The sequence below is a fragment of the Protomyctophum bolini genome, assembly GCF_963924005.1.
Source record: "Protomyctophum bolini genome assembly, chromosome: 13".
In the NCBI taxonomy this organism is placed as follows: Eukaryota; Metazoa; Chordata; class Actinopteri; order Myctophiformes; family Myctophidae; genus Protomyctophum; species Protomyctophum bolini.
Window position 1 is genome coordinate 28,231,431 of NC_137874.1, and position 17,914 is coordinate 28,249,344.

At 41.1% G+C, this 17,914-nt stretch overlaps 1 protein-coding gene across 1 annotated transcript in view; it reads left to right on the forward strand.

Annotated features, from left to right (window-relative positions):
• The window catches only part of rps6ka4 (ribosomal protein S6 kinase, polypeptide 4), a 29,509-nt gene extending 14,439 nt beyond the window's left edge, over positions 1 to 15,070 (forward strand). Inside the window, exons 11-18 of the mRNA XM_080780842.1 lie at positions 528 to 653; positions 2,699 to 2,832; positions 3,428 to 3,521; positions 3,759 to 3,929; positions 6,658 to 6,849; positions 7,634 to 7,793; positions 10,727 to 10,890; positions 12,093 to 15,070. Of these exons, the coding sequence (XP_080636968.1) occupies positions 528 to 653; positions 2,699 to 2,832; positions 3,428 to 3,521; positions 3,759 to 3,929; positions 6,658 to 6,849; positions 7,634 to 7,793; positions 10,727 to 10,890; positions 12,093 to 12,311 (1,260 nt within the window). The 3' untranslated portion in view covers positions 12,312 to 15,070. The remainder of the gene's footprint in view (positions 1 to 527; positions 654 to 2,698; positions 2,833 to 3,427; positions 3,522 to 3,758; positions 3,930 to 6,657; positions 6,850 to 7,633; positions 7,794 to 10,726; positions 10,891 to 12,092) is intronic.
• Positions 15,071 to 17,914: the final 2,844 nt, after the last annotated feature.

Consider the following 17,914-nt stretch of genomic DNA (forward strand, 5'->3'; position numbering starts at 1 on the left):
CATGGCAGGGTATTATAAAGTGTGTGTGTGTGACACTTTAAATTAGGTGGGAATGAGCAATAGGCTGCCCTGAAGAGATTATTAACTCAAAGATTAATACAAGGGACAGAGGACAAGGTCACAATTCAGAGATTTAGAACAAAATATGCTTTTGTTTCATTTTAGGTGCTTAGGTGAGTGATTGAATACTTTATTAGTCAGAAATGTAAACTGCATGAGGTACATTCATCAGTCATTTAGGATAAAAGGATAACATCCATTGTGGTCCTAATGTATTCATCAACATCGCATAAAAATAACACAAAAATACACATCACCCAATATAAAACACTATGTACAATGGTCCGGCCCAGCCTAGTGGTTCGGGCACCTAGGCAGTGGTAATCCAGCCTGACAGCGTGTTGCAGGTTCGAGTCCCGATCCTGATCTTATCCCTTGTGGTATCCTGATAAGTGGATTTTCAGGCCTGTTTTGAAAGAAGCAGTGTGGAAGATTTAGAATTTGTTCCCATGTTTTTCCCATGGCAGGGATACTCGTTTGTTGCTCCGTCCATCCTGTTCAACAAGAACGCTGTCATGGGGGACTTCATCGAATCCCAAATAGGAGCCGATCGACCTGGTTCGTCGATGGTCCAGAGGAGTTCTATGTTAAAGGTACGTACTTCATCTTGCAAATTGTAACTTAGTTATTACCGATAACTGGATGATGTGTTGAACACTAAAACAGAGTTGGCAACCCACGGTACCGTTAGCAGTGTAGTGGTTGTAACAGGTCCCGCTGTTGGAAGTCTTGTCCAAGCTTTCCTTCTCTGTCTCTCTCTCTGCGCTATCCTAGCCTGGGCACCATTTAATTTAGGGTATATGATCCTGTCGGGAGCAGATGATCTCGTTACGTCATGTTGTAGTATTGTTTTGTAGTCGACAGGCAGGAACAACAGGCTCTCGTAGCCTGTAGCTTTTATTGAGAAAAATCGGTTTGAGGGAAAAGGAAGTTGCCGCCTGTTGTTCCTGCCTGTCGACTTCAAAAGAATACTACAACATGACGTAACGAGATCATCCGCTCCCGACAGGATCATACAGACTTTTGAAACGGAGGCTTTCCTCCGAGGTGGTGGAAATCCTGGTGAGGCGAGGTTAGCGCTATCCTAGTGACTGTCTCCCATACAATGTCTACCTCTCAGTTCATCATCATGGCAGCCTCGAAAACGAGGATCCTATACTGTCTCTCTCTCAGCTCTCCATTGTGTGTTACTGTGTTCATCCTACACTGTCTACCTATCTGCTCTCCCAGTGTCCATCTCCCCTACACTGTATCCCCCTCAGCTCTCATACGGTTTCAACAAAGGACAAGCTATGGACTGTATACTTAATTAATATTAGTCTTCAGGCATCTACCTTAACTGAGTTTGTCTTTGTTTTATTATGGTCAATTAGTTCTAGGTTGGTTCAGATGTCCTCGGGTCCCGGGTCTGTTTATCATTATGTGTAATACTGCGTAATAATAGTGCGTAATAATGCTGGTCAGGACAGAAAAGCACGAAGTGCTGTGTGATAATTAGGCTGACCTAGGATTAGATTACTGCAGTGCATAATAAGGGTGAGGAAAGTTGAGCTACGCTTGGAAGCCAGGCTGCCAGCTGAGTTGAAAGAGCAGATCAAAGGTGTGCGATCATGGATTCCACTTTCAGTAGTTTTCAGCTGTGAAAATCTCACCGCTGAAATTTCACTTTTTTTTGGAATAGCCTATTTTTATATAGTAGCCTTTATAATAAAAAATCACACCTGTGTCAAGTGAGGTGCACTCTTATCATCATACGTCATCACTCATCATACATCATGTCATTCCGGCCAATCACAATTTGCTTCCTCACCTTCGTTTTCAATGTTTGTGTTTACACTCAAAGCTGGCCATTCATTGTCAATGGCGTTCAATGTTTGTGCTAGGACAATGCTCACATTGTTCACACAAACCCTCAAAGCGCCACTCAAAAGATGTAAAGTGAGGAGCGCTCTTATCATCATAAATCATCTTATTCCGTCTGCCATATGCAAATAATTATACTATAATAATATATTATAATATGAAAATATGTCTTCCTGGTGTATTCCCGGCTTCTTCCTGAAAGCTGAAAGCCTTTGAGTCAAAATGCCAAGATCAGCCAATGCTCTTGAGTATTGTGCAATGTCTGACCTCTCTACCAACGGGAGTCCCTTGTGGCACAATCACACCTCAATCACAATTTGGGTCCTCACATTTCCGTCCTCACTTTTGTCTTCAATGTTTGACTTTTACACAAATCCGAAAAGCTGGGCAAAGGAGGTGCTAGCGCCCCTCAAAAATTGTCTGAAGAACCGATTGGATCTCAGAACCCTCCTGAGAGCCTCCTGTTTGTAATAGTGTACCTTTGCAAAGACTGTTTTTTGAAGGCCTAAACAAACTCAAACACAATTCCCATTGACAATGAATGGACAATTTTAAGTCATAATAGTGTCTATTTTACGATATACGATGATAAGGGCGCCCCTCACTTCACACGGTGTGATTTTTGTAAAGGAAGAGAAAAGCTTTCATTTATTTTAATAATAATAATGAACTCTTTACAGTTGACTGTGGGGATCCTTCTCTAGTGGCACAACCATTATTTTTATTGTCCTATTTTGGTTCTATTTGAATAAAGCATATTTTCTTTCCTGTTCAGGAATCACAATTCTTTGTGAACTACGAGCTGTGTCTGCAGGAACCTCCCCTCGGTGAGGGCAGTTTCTCTGTTTGTAGGAAATGCCGGCACCGGCAGAGTGGCCTCGACTATGCTGTCAAAATTGTCAGTCGCAGGTGGGTTGACAGTTGTTGCTGGTGCTCCAGCTGTTAAGCTTTGAATGCCTAATTTATGTGGTATCGCTTGCCAGAAAGAACAACGCATTGAAGATCTATCCATCATTGTAGTGACACCGCCGACCGCCGTGAAATGAAGTCGAAATTGAGCTATACTCAATAGCTCACCCCTCCCCTCCTCTCTCCTGTCTGTCTGTCCTGTCTGTCACCGGTCTGTCTTTAATCTCCTGTCTCAGTAAAAGCAGAAATGCCTAAAAAAACAAAGCACATCTGACGTTTTATACCTTTTTTTAAATTTTAACTTTTCAGTTACATTTCATATAAAAACTACACTAGAAAAAGGTACCCAGGGGTGCAGCCATATAAACGTGGATATTTAATCAGACAGAGCTATACTAGGTTGGAGAGGGTTTTTGTTGACTGGACTGGTTTTCCCATTTGGTTTGAGGTGAGGTGTTTATATCAGCCCCTTGGGTGCTTTGATTTATTTTGATGCACCTGCACAATTAGCAATTGTTTCCCATCCTTTTTTTTGTTTCTGATAACTTCTGTTTTGTCTTTGTGTGAGTACACTAATAGTCTCTTGTTTTCTTAGAATGGAAGTGAATACGCAGAGGGAGATCGCAGCATTGAGGCAGTGTGAGTCTCATCCCAACATCGTCAAGCTGCACGAAGTCTACACAGACATGGTACACAATTCTCCAAATCCACCATTCCTTTAAGAAGTTACAATTTGATTAGAATTCATTCGATTTATTTATTATACAGCACCTATTACCATTGTTAGACTCTGCAAATGAAATGTTGGTCTTGGTCTCATACCTGAAGAGTTCTGAATATTTTGTGAAATCACTGTGCATTGGGAATAAAGTAACTTGCAATGATCAACTTTCTGATTTGCATCCCTCCCGCCTCCTCTCCCTCAGTATCACACATACCTGGTGCTGGAGCTCCTACGCGGAGGGGAGCTGCTTGAAAGAATCAAAAGAAAGAAGTTATTTGGAGAGGCAGAGGCAAGCCAGCTGCTGCGGAGTCTGGTGTCAGCAGTGAGCTTCATGCACGGGGCTGGAGTTGTCCACAGAGACCTCAAACCAGAGGTGGGTTCTGCAATAAGAAGAAAGAGAATAGAAAATTAATTGAAAATTAAATATATCATTTTTTGATGCCATCATTTGTTTATAAACATTACATTAATTTGATGCTGAATTATTGTTGTATAATACATCATAATTATTTCCATGTTGAATTATTTTTCAAACATTTTCCATAAATAGGCAGATCTACAAGCTGACAATACATTTTGAAAGTATTAAATATGCCACTGCAGTCATTTAACTGTAGAATTAACTTATACCTGACGTGTCATATCTGCCCTTTGCACATTTAGTTTTACGAATCCTAAAGCCAAACCTAAGTAAAGTCTTTGTATGTTCCAGTGTCCAATGCCAAAAACACAATTATATCGTTGCATATAATTATTAACTAAAATGTCACAAATTGTCACTATTGTGAAAGCCCTAGCATTGACTTTGTTTTTGGATACCTGTAATTCATTCCCTGTGAAGGATTGCAACACAAACATAATAATAATTTGGGGGATGGAGTATTCCTTTAATCGTTCACCTGGTATGGTCCCAGATTGCAATATATATGGGTCTGGGTCGAACTGCACAATACAGGATTACTGTAGTGTCACAAAGTGCAGACCTTTGTCTATTAAATATATAAAAATTGCAATATTACACCATATGCACATTCTGTTTTTGGTGGTCTGTGGCCCGCATCGAAAATAGAACCAAGCTCTGGAAGGCGCTTCGCCAGCTTTTGATGTGACTACAGCTGTTTAAAACCAATCGGCGAGTTTTGACTTCCTGTCTGTCAGTCCCTTTTACACCTAGATTAATCACACCCACAATCAATGATATTACCCATAGCTGTGTTTACATCTATCTGTCAAAATGGTTTCTATGAAAAGGGTAGATCTATAGTGACTAATGCAGTATCCATATTGCAAGACACTGCATTATCACGTGCAGTGTAGAAATGAGAAGAGGCTGCAGGTTTTCCTTCCAGCTCAACACTACACTACACTAATGAGTTCCTGCCGCTCTGCTTGAACATGGCCTAATTAGCTAAATCACCTGGTGGAGAGTTGGACCGAAATGAAAACCTGCACCCACTCTGACTGGAACACATTGTTCTAATCCAAGTATTTTGGCCTACAGTCCTTCTCCCCAAAATATAAAATAAACAAATTGAGCACAGAAGAAAATGTATGTGTGTAGAAAAAGCTTAGTTCACATCTATCCCAGTGTGTATGCCACAATAGCACACTATTACGGTAACCATAAATAGACTATTGTATCATAGTTTAGATGGATCAGACAGGCATATAGATATTTATTGATCGAGATCATAGCAGCAGTCAGGATGGTACAAGTACAGAATAAGTAGTAGGCTTACTAGGCACTAGTGTCCTATTTTAACACTAGTTAAAAACGAAAATATATAAAAGACAGTATAATAACATTCGACCTGACCCTCTATTTGCAAGCGCGCGCACACACACTCGCACAAATGGTTCTATAACCTCAGAAAAACGATGCCTAAAAAAAACCTAACCCTAACCTCACAAAAACTAATACTAAACCTAACCTTAAAACATACTTTATCGTCGTAGTCCGAGGCACGCCACCGAGCTGGCTGCCAGAATGTAGTTTTCTGGCTCTGTTAGAATATGAGGAAGCCCCGCCCGCATGGGCGCCCCACTACTTCGTACTACTACTAGTAGGGCGGAGCTTCGACCCACCCTACTAGTAGTAGCCGGTGCTGTAAAACAAGCCCCCTCGTCAGCACACATTGACTCCCAGGCTCTAGGCTAAACAGAAAGGGTGGGACTTTTTTATTTCATGATATTTCAACATGATAAAGACATAGTTCAATGATGGAAATGAGTGGTATTCCCCTTTTTAATGTGTGGATCTAGCTTCTAGCTACATTACTCGGATGTCAAATATAGTGTGACAAATTACAGAGAATTCTGTAAATTTGAGTCTGGAAAAGTATAGAATTTTGAGATGTTTTGGAACCCTGTATGTAGTATGTAATACATATAGGCACATGTACATACGTATGTAAAGATAATAATTATCAACCGATATGTTCAACTATCATCAGCAATATGTGCATAATAGTTCATTATAAATCTACAGATGACCACCAGCGTATGTGTATTAACCAATATGTACACAAACTATCACTGGTTGTTTCAGCCTGTACAGCACTTTGGTCAGCTTCTGTTGCTTTAAATGTGCTATATAAATAAAGTTTGGTTTGATTTGATATCACCAGCAATATGTGCAAATAGTATAGTAGGGGTATCAACCAGTATGTCAATCTCCACCTAGACATACGTGTCATCCCATTAGACTAACTAGTTTAACGTGACATTCGTTTGACTTTCATTTTGGACACAAAATGATAAGTATCACAGCTCATTTACACCTTACTCCCTTAACCCATTTTGAGCGGGAACCCCTTTTGGTGTTAGCATTATGTTATGCTTTAGCTATTGAAAAATAGCAGATCTACAAGCTCATACGAGCTTGTAGGTCTGCTATTTTTGAAAAATCGAAGAACCACTGACATAGAAACATAGCTTTTTCAGGTCAAAATGGGTTAAGGCGGCACTATCACAGCTCACATTGCTGAAGAAGCAGCCTCCCATTATAATGTGCCCCTCAGTGTGGAGAAGTGCAGACTGCGCGCAAAAGGTTGGAGGAGTTAAGGACAGCATAATGACATGATCTCCTATTTGCCTTGCAGAATGTGCTGTTTGCAGATGAGGGAGAAGACCTGGTGCTGAAAGTCATCGATTTTGGGTTTGCCCGTCTGTGCCCGGCGGGCAGCGCGCCCCTCCAGACCCCTTGCTTCACGTTGCAGTACGCCGCACCTGAGCTCTTCGACAGCGCAGGATACGATAAGGCCTGTGACCTCTGGAGCCTCGGGGTCATCCTGGTAATTTAAATTAAGGATGAGATAAAACTTTATTGATCCCCAAGGGAAAATTGGGTCGATTCAGCAGCCACTAATAGGATGTGCACAGAGCTGCGATAGAATGGGAAACGTCAGAGTCGCAGTTCAAAATGCTCTGCTCCACAGGACTTGTCAATCTGTTTTATGAATGTAATACACATTCCAAAAAGTTAGTGACCTGGTCAACAGTGTATGCAATGTTTACCTAGACATTCCAGAATGTGTATTATTTAATTGTGTATGCAAATTTATCAAAATGAGTAAATGTATGAGTTTTATCCACCAATGCAAAATGTTACAAATGGACTGTAGAGATTGTATACTGTATGTAACAGTATACATGTAAGTGCAGATAGTGTACTATCTGTAAGACTTATGATGCCTTCACACAGGCAGATGCAAAGATACAAAGATTCACAGCACATTTGTCACTTTGTATCTGAAGTTGAAGCCAGTTCAACTTATTTGTATCTTTGTATCTTTTGTAGCATGTCAGATTTGCTTTGTATCTTCACGTCACTGGCTTCCATTGAAAATGAATGGTAGACTGTATCTTTGTATATGCCCGTGTGAACGCAGCATTATACTGTAGTTGGTGTGATATTATTAATGGTAAGTGTGTAACAGACTATACTGTGCCACATTTATAAAAAAAAATCTTCTTTACAGTACATTGTTAATGTTCCAATAGTTATGCTCTCTTACTAGGTTTTGGTTTGCCCATAAGAAAGCCTCGACATAAATGTGTGTGTGTTCTCTCCTCCAGTACACCATGCTGTCAGGCCAGGTGCCGTTTCAGAGTGAGCAGCGGGGGATGACCTCATCTCATGCTGCTGACATAATGCAGAAGATAAAAGAGGGGGACTTCTCTCTGGCGGGGGAGCCCTGGAAGGGTGTGTCGGAAGAGGCCAAAGAGCTGGTGAAAGGTACGTCAAAATCAACTTTTATTTATATAGTCCATTTCATACAGCATGTGCAACTCAATGCGCTACACATAAAAGAATCACATGAACCCTACCATCACTCTTCTGAGGGCCAATGTTAAGCCAAAGTAGCAGATCTAGTATAGAGCCCTGGGGGACACCGATGCGAGGGTGTTACTGTATGTGGACTAGCTGACCGACACCAACTTTGGACTCCTGTGTTGCCGCACCCCATTCCTTCCTCGCCAGCATCATGGTCTGGAGCTCTGCGGTGTTGCTGGCTCCGCTGTAATGCTGCAGTGTGTCCACAACATAGTTGGTGCTCACCTCCTAGCTGTGCTTTGGGTGGATTCCACAGTATCAGTGGGCTCTCTATCAGTCCCAGGTGTCTGACACAGTGGCCAGCCGGCCTCATCCGTCTCACTCTGACCTTGTCCGTGACCTGCGGGATGCTCCTGTGGAGGCCCACGTTGCTGATGTAGTGCTCCCATGTGATACCGGGCGACCAAGTATATAGGGTTTCAGAAACCTATCTGGCAGGCTGTTGGCTGGCAGGCTATTGGCTACGTCCATAATGGCTAAAAGCTGCTAGTCCATACATAGATTTTTTGTTCTAGCCTTTGGTGCTGTTAAGAGACCTCTGTCAGATGATCTAAGGGCACTGCCAGGCACACACCTAATAAAAAAGCTTTGCACATAAATAGGCAGGTGCATTGCCCTTTAGTGATTTAAAAAACAATAAAAGATGTTAAAATCTATTGCAGGGATTTCAAAACGGGTGTAATGTTTGCTCTCCATCTGGTCTTTGTCAGTTTGCAGCATGCTGCAGAGGTTGTAACTAACCAACTGCCTTCTTTGGTAGACTCGACAGGAGAGCATTACAGTAATCAGGCCTGCTAGCAATAAAACCATGCATTAACTTTTCAGTATCAGCCTGCCCTGAAATGAGTTTGTTTTGCTTATGGCATTTGCAGTTTGGCTCAACTCAATGCTTCACTGAAGGGAAACAAAATACTTTGATATATTTGAAAATGTGTTGGTGCTGCTGTGAATACCTCATGAGCTCTTGGTGCAGTTCAACCTCTCAAGATAGAGATCTTAAATTTTCCCAGTTGAATTAGCCCTTCTCTCTGCCTCTACACACACACACACACACACACACACACACACACACACACACACACACACACACACACACACACAGAGAGACTTGGTGCATTTATAGTTAGATAACATAGATACATGTAGATGTTTCTATTTGTAACTTCTTAGTAAAAAATAAACTGAATAAATAGTTAATTAAACTCTATTTATATAAGCACTGAAGCTCCTATAATTTTAGTTAAAAAAAATAGTCAATCTACATGCTCATCATTTTTCGAACGTCGTCGAGATCATGGACTTCACAATGCCACACCAGACTTTCCGTTCCTTCATTGCCATCCCCAGTTCCTGCTTACTGATGCATGTGTCCCTAGCGATGACATCATGGAACGACAGTTTTCTGTGCTTTGAGGCAGTATTCCAGAGAAGAAGGGAAGATATAACCTCATTGTCAGCTCTGTAGCAGTGGCCAGCAAACTGTGTTCTTCTGGATCGGACTAGTGAAGAAACACAGGCAAGGTTGCCGTATATTAGATTAGTCGATGGGTGGATCTTTCAAGACAGGTCATTTGAAGGCGGTGTACAAGTGCCATCCAGCCAGGTTGAAAAGTGGTTAAAAATCAAGACACACTGTCTGCATGCTTGCCGATACAGATGTACTCAGAGAAAAGTCAAATAATGCGTGATTTACCTGCCAGACCGATATATTGGTCTGGCTCTAATCATCATAGGCATTCAGAACCAATTATGAGGTAAGAGGTGACCTCAGAGAGGCAGAGGTGCGGCCGCTCGTACCCGACCAGAGAGCCCTCTTCTCTGGATACCTGATGGCCCGGATGAGGCCGATTTTTCATGGTTCTCCCCCCTCTGCGGGGACAGGGGAGAGAAGCCCAGCACCTGTACAGAGACTGATTTGATGGTGCTATCCATCACTGCAAAACCAAGCACAAGCAGGGAATTAAAATCAAACAATGTATATTGCCGCTGTTAATTGCCTTAAGGTTAATTTTGCTTACACTCAGCCAAAATAAACACATTACAACATGCTGCTGAAAATAGTCCCTGTGAGATCTGTGCTAATATTAGCATTATAAAGCAGTATTTTACACATTCATCAACTGCTTATTTTGCAGTTGCAGTTTTACACATTGCAACCTTGCAGTTTTTTCAGCACAAGCATGCTAAATGGAACTTTGGTCTGAACCTGTCAGTGTGGCTCTGCCAATACATGCAACTCTACCGGAACACTATATAAATACCGTATATATAAAGAGAAAAGGTGTCGGGTTTAGGCGATCCTGTTCGCCGTTTTGAGACTTGCAGTAGCCTATGTATGTTAAAAATCAAGCATAGGATGAGCATCTTAAAGGTGTTAAGGGGCTAAAGGTAAGCAGGTCAAATGGCGTCACGTGACACCTGAATTTCCCTCTGGATCAATACATGTCTAATCTATCCATGTTCCTTATTAGAAGGAGCGGTAGGGAGGTCAGTGTGCCCTGGTACTGTAGCTCAACCAGCACTGGCTGACAGAAGAGATTCAGCAATACGTTTCATGACAGTCTGTAGGACAGCTGCTAAGAGGGGAAGCTGCAGGCATGGATCGATGGGGTCTGCAGAGATGGGCTCTGTGTATACTGGAAAGGTCAAAAGCACTGCACTGCACTGCTCTGCCGTGCGCTGAGATTTAAAAATGTATTTCTCGCGCATCTGTAATGGGCCCTACTCTGCCCTCTGCGGGCTTTTTCCCGTAAATATTTAACGTTCGAATATCACCCATCTCACCACTATCTCTGTAAGTGACCCATTCCTCCCGTCACTCACGGTGGTTTCAGGCCTGCTGACGGTGGATCCAGAGAGGCGTCTCAAGCTCTCCGACCTGAAGGAGAACAGCTGGCTGCAGGGCGGAGTGTCCATGTCCACCACTCCACTGTGCACTCCAGACGTGCTGGAGTCCAGTGGGCCGACCGTTCGCACTTACGTCAACGCAACCTACAAGGTAAGTGTACTTGTTACATTTCCCAAAAGAAGAGCAGGGACACTAAATACAACCACCATAGTTGTGTTAGTTTGTTATACTATTGTGTATTGTATTATCTACCATACAAAAAATGTATTCTCCAAAAAGTTACATAGGGTGGCATAAAGTGTAGAGAACTAGTCTAGTACGTTGACCAACTTGACTGATTCCATCTTGAGAGTGTTGCAGGTCTTTCCCCCTCTCTGTCCTCGCTCACTTTCCTCTTACTCTACTGTCTCCTGTCTGAATAAAAAGAAAAAGCTAAAACTAAGAACTGGACTTTATGAATACAGGATGATTTGTCATGAAATGGCTCTGTTACAGACATAATACTAAGTAGACATAAATTGAGATGCTTTACAGACATGAGAACAGATGTCACATTGCAGCATGAAAGCAGTAAACACAGACGATGGAGCAGATAAGCATGTATAGCATTACTGAAGGTATCGCTTCCTGCTGTGCAATCACACTCCCAATGACATACTGACTGTTTTCCCAAAAAACATCCAAGTAAGGTTAACAAATATAGGCTATAGGGCTGCTACACTTAATTTAACTAATCGATTAATAATAAAAGATAGATAGCATGTAGCAGCAACACAGGTTTAGAATAATGATACCTAAACAACATCATGAGATTTAATTTAGCTTTATTCCATGAGCCCTATTCATTTCTGTTCCCCCAATATTCACAGGACGCTTGACGTCCAGGTTATGATGATTCCGCCCCGATCTCAGACGCATCAATTCAAATAGCAAATATATAGTACTTGGACTTCCTGTGAGCACTGCATTTCGCTACGTATGTCAATCAGCTGCAGCTGCGCATGTCGTGTGTGCTTTGCAGGCCTAACTCCCTCATGTCCTCTGATCTAATCATTTCATAGTAGCTCACCATCCCAGCAGTCAATCAAGTGTCATGTTGCAATCTTTCTATGTGAAATGAATGCCTGCAGTTATCCTGCAGCAACACACCACTAGGAACCACCCACCCAGATCGTTACCATGCTTTTTGTATTAAGTAAACGTTTAGGTCATATGACAGTGAAATGTCATTCCTAAAAGGATAAACTGTGTTTTAAGTGTCCATTGTTATTTGCGCGAGTGTGTAAAAAAAAAAAGGCACTTGCATGGCGTAAAAAACCCAAAACGCGTCTGTCTTTGCCTTTCCACGTCAGGCCTTTAACCGCGGGAAAAGAGAGGGATTCTTTCTGAAGAGCGTCGATAACGCTCCCCTCGCGAAGCGGCGGAAGCTGAAGATGACGAGCACAGGCGTGGAGACTCGATGGAGTTCCTCCTCTTCCTCGTCCTCCTCGTCCTCTTCCTCGCCCGCCTCGGCCTCCGCTGTCTCCAAAAAAGCACAGCCAAACCAAACTGTGAGCCGAAAGACGAGCTAGCCAAGGATGAGGCCGGTCTAGCCGAGGAGGAGGCCGGGCGGAGGGTGGAAGGTCAGGAGTTGGTTGATGGAATGGAGGAAGAAAGTAGTGTGTAACAGTTCTGTTAACCACTTGAACTCCCTAGCGTCCCTATTCTGGAGGGCGAGGCGAGCATTTGGCAGAAATGGCACATCGACAAGGTCACAATGTGTCTCGTTTGTCGTGAGCTTGTAGATCTGCAATTTTTGCCGAAGATATTTGGCGTAGATGGGAGATACAGCATATAGGGTTTAAGTGGTTAGGTTAGTTCTGATCATATTTAATGCCTCACGTTTTTAGCATGGGGCTCAATTGAAATTCATGTTTTATCAATGCAATTGATAGACTGTATTTATCACTCTATATTCTCCCCAAGACCAATCATGTATTCATCCGCATCGAATGTACGACAGATCACAAAGAAGTCTAGATGATTTGATGATTTGTTAGATGAATAGTTATGTGGTTGCGGGATACACAGTACTTAAGTATTCGATCACCCCGATTTGGTGGTGTTGATGTTACACACTAAGGTTTTAAAAAAAGAAAAGCAATTTGTATTTTCTCCCTATTTTGAATAGATGAACAGTGCCTGACCATATTAGTTGTATAAAAGGGAAAAAGGAGCCATGAGTGAGCACAAGCCATAGAAAAACTGAACAGCCGATGACCTTTAAAAATGCGTCGATGTGAATGAGCATATCGGCCGTACAGAGTTTTGCAGACATGGCCCTGTGATTATCGCAGACATCGATGTTTGACTTTCGGCCATAAAATTGAGGGCTGACAAATTATAAGTCAGCAAGTTAAGTGTTCTGCTTGGCACATGCTGTATAAAATTGCAAAGATTTGTGATGGGTGAGGTACCAATATATAAAAGAAAAGGGATTATGAGGTTTATTTGCTAAGTGTATGAATTGGTTAAAATGCCATGCATTTGCACAGTTTTGCGGTTTTAATTTTTTCATTTTCCTTTTAAACATATTTCAGATTTCAGGAATGACAGGAATTAATTAGGAGGGAATTGGTTTGGAGATCTTTAATCGTATTTATTGTTGCCGTCAGCTGGAAACTTTGTACCGTATATCAAAATGGTTACTTTTCAAGAAATGGAAAAAATAATCAAATTATATTATACATTTCATTGGTTAAAATTTATAAAACCCACAAACAAAGTTAACCACTTCCTACCTTTTATCCTCATTTTGGGCATGCCAATTTAGGCAAAAACGTTTAGAAATTCTACCTATCGTAATACGACACATTTATTCTCATACGACAAAGTATAAATATATAAAGTATAAAAATCAGAAACAAGTTTTCTGTGCGACAGCGATGCTACACTGGATGAAGTGATGACATTCTAGAGAGAGCGGGTCAGTTACTCTTCATGTTAAGGGCTGCCATCTTTGGCTCACCAGTAGCTCCTGTAATACACTGGCAAGTGGCAACTTTAATAGATTCCATTAGTTTTCAAGCCAGTGTTGCAGGTGCAACCAAGAAGCACTGCTAAAATACCATTGTAGTCCGACGTATTTTAACACCATAATCTACCGTTGGTGTCCTGGCGGATCGTTACCAACAAAGAGACTCCAGCACACTGTCAATACTTGGCAATTAGAGAGAAGCAACATTTTGGTCCTCGGACCTGCTTTTGCCAGGTTTAAAAGTATAAATCGGCCATTTGCCTGATGAATGTCTTAGGACTGAACCATTGGTTCTCTCCAATAAATATTTTAATTGGGACTATAGACTAATCCACGGAGGGGTGCCCTGGGCCCAGTCATTACTGAGGTGTACCATTAAGCGCAGCTTTACACCGCAGCACTGATTAGCACTGACACCTGGCCTACAGGGCACTGCTCCATGGATTTATTTGCCTATTGACAGTGTACCGGGAGACTTTGTTCTGTGTTCAGGCCCTCTCCTACACACCTGTTTGTTTTGTTTTTTTTGTTGTGCAAAGTACAACGTTTTCTGGGATATTTTCCTTTTAATCTGTTGAATATGAACCAACATAAGATTTTTTTTTATATATAGTATATGCCAGTGTACTCGAGGCATTTATATAATTAAGATAAATGACTTGTGCAATTCCCTCATTCGTTTTTGTTTTGCCTCTATCCTTAGATTGCCTTATGGTAAGGTCAATAAGTAACGTTGGAAATGTTTTGTTAGCTTTCTCTTGTCCTGCCAGATTAGCACAAAATCATGCTTACAGTATCGGATTGAAATTATCTTTTGATATTATGCGAGGAGTTAGTTTTCCATAGAGGAAACTATAAAATGTTCATATTGACTGTGTGTACCTACCAGAGACAGCGAATTTTGTGAACCATTGGCGTGCCGTAGAGCATACATTTTGGGAAAGACATAATCTCACATCACTTTTGCGGATTTACACTTCTGCTACCGTACTAGACAGTTAGAAATTATTTTAGAAAGTATTTCTGGATTTTGCTCATGGTTCATGTCCGTTTACATTGTAGACATCGGAACAAAGCGGATTGGATTGGGACACGTGGTATATTTCAGCAGTCTATCCTTACCTGCCCTTCAAGTATCTTTGTGTGTGTGTATATATATCATTGATAAATAAATGGTATTTTTAGTGTTTTGATGATTGTTTTGAAGCATTGAATATTAAGCACACCGATCTTATGTTTATTATTTTAGCCTTTCTTTTTTACATGGATATATTGCACAGTGTCAGTTGATCAATTAAACACATTTCAGCTTTATTTGGACTGTGCTTTCCTCCGGTATTTATTACGTTTCATCTGTTTTTATAGTGTTTTATAATGCTGTGGTAACGGGATCTATGATGGACTGGCTTATGTATATGTGCATTGTATTTTGTCTGCTTGGGTGTGAAAGAGAAGAATGAGTGAATGACACTTTGGGAGCTTGGACCCACTGATGTTTGCACCATATCCCTGATTTACACTTTGTTGTACAGCGGTTTCACATGCTGAAAATCTGCATACTCACAACGCATTGTGAGCTTGTAGTTCCGCTATTTTCGGTCCTGTATGACGGAGTATAAATTGCGTAAGATGAAACATTACTGCAAGTTACTGTAATTTACTTTATTTACACGTTAGCTAATTTGCTCTGACTTCATACTCGTACTGGAGGTTTTGGTGAGGTCTCCCTGACTATGAATTAAAAGCAAAATGGCTGCCATGTGAATAGTCATTGGATTGATTTGTTTTATTTGTTTTGTGTGTGATGTTGCATCCCCATTTTTACAATAACTGGTTGTGTTGGAGTTATGGAGTATTATAAATTCACATCAGAAACTGCTTTTATTGGTGTTTATAATATTTTGAGTTGGTGGTGAAATATTTTGTGATTATTTTTTGTTTGTTTTTATTGGTAATATCTAGAGCATATCATTGTTGAGATGCACTAAACTTTAAACTTGTAGGCCTAATTTGTCTTTGGCACCAGTGCTTCATGAGATCTGGTGCAAAAATAAAGATTACTTTCGAAAAACATGGTTAGTTTTATCTTTTCAGGTGGACAATTTTATATTATTACACTGCTTGTACATGTTATACAAGTTGAAGTAAAAAAAGTTGAAGTAAGAAAGTTTTTTAACTGAACATAAAAGCAAGTATGGGGTTTTGGCTCTACCTCGTTGTATACCCATACACTTTTCATGAAGTACAGTATATGTATGTGTTAAAATATATGTTTCCACTTTAAAGAGATAAACCCATTCCCTGCAATCACAAAAGGGATGCTGTTATCGGCACTTGTCTCCACAGTATCGACTTAAAAAAGGAATAGGCAGGAATTAATTTTTAATCAATTAACAAAACTTTCGCGATGGTTTGTGAGCTTTTAGGTCGGGTCTTTTCGATGGGCAACACCGTTGTGCAACAAAGTATGAATGGGGCTATAGTCTTGAGGGGCCTTGCACCATAAATTCCAAACCACCGGGGGTCAGTAGGCTGCCTGGCGTTAACAGCACAAAAAGCCCAGTGAGCGAGTGAGAAGCAGTGGATAACATGGCTATAATGTGTCATTGGGCCATTAATCAAAGATGGTCCCTGAGTGGTCAATTTGCATAGGAAATTGTAATATATTGAGCATGACACAGATGGATATGGCCGAAACCCTAACTGAAAACCATTCCATCAATTACAGTCTGCAGTCTTGGAACTGACCCAAGGAGTTAGCCTGCTGCTGCCTTCAGTCAGGCACATACAGTACACCGTACAGACACACACATGCACGCACGCACGATCGCATACATACACAGTTATACACACGCACGCACACACACCGGCTCACTAAGACTTTTATGAACAGACCATTCAAACGGTAGACTTTATCTCCAACTTTTGAATGTCAGGACAGAACCCAAAATGTTTTGCGATGCAATTTCTGCCCCACATTTAACGAGATTAGGGCTTATGTGGAAAGGCCAGCGACAGGAAAGCACTTTATTATCCAGCTTCCCATCATCCATACAGATACTGTACAGTTAGAAGGAAGACATTGTAGATAGCGAGAATGAACACAGCTAGGTCATCTTGCACATCCACTGTGACATAAAAAAACAATAACGGAGACTGATTGCAGGGCTGCTGATTAAGCAAAGTGAAATAAAGATTTGTGTTTATTGTATTTTTGACCGTGGCAAAAAGCTATAATACTACTTTTATCATATATCATATTTTTCCCTCTTTCTTTCTGCCTGGCTGAATTTTGTTTAGGCCATCTCTTTCTCTCTGTCTCTCTCTTCCCCTCTCTCTGTGTATTTGCTATATCACTCGGTAACAATGGTGTCAGTGTCCTTATGCTTTATGAGATGGCTTTATGGACTGCTGAATACTGCATTAGCCAGCTGCCGTGCAGAACAGCAATAAGAGTGATCCTTCAGCGTATGTCCCTTTCCCCTTTTAAATGGTGCCCCTCTCGCTCAATGACATTTACACACAGAACTTTTAATATTGCAACAGTCAAATACGTGCGTAGATAATGCACTGTGACTGCGCACACACACACACACACACACACAGTTACCTACAGTACACTGTTTGACATCTATTTATTTTAGGTTTGTGCATAGAGATACTGGTACGAGTAATACATAAAGTTCCTCTGGCAAGATATTTCATGACAAAATGAAATGGGATGATGGCTGTGGTGTGGTGTTGACACATTTTGATCTTTGCTGGGGGAAAAAAGGGTGAGCTCAATATGTCTGTGTCAAAACAAATCAACATGAACATTGGATTAAGTATGCCGCTTCGGGAAGAAAAGGTTGATTCCGCACAATGACCCGTCCAAAGATCATGGCTCAAAAAACAACTGACAGAATTAGGTTGAAAAGGTTCACCAAGCTCAATTGTGTTGGCATTTTCAGCTAAGTCAATGAGTTTGAAAACCAGAATTATGTAGTATAAATGGTCAAGTAAATTCATTTTTTTTTCTTAAGAGGGAATTCAGAATATCTTTTTATATAGCACATTGGGTTGTATTGAACAAACTTTGTACATTTTCCACAAATGTGGCACCCAAGTTTCTATATAAATGTGCCGTACAAGTAGGACAAAATTAAATACGCCAGA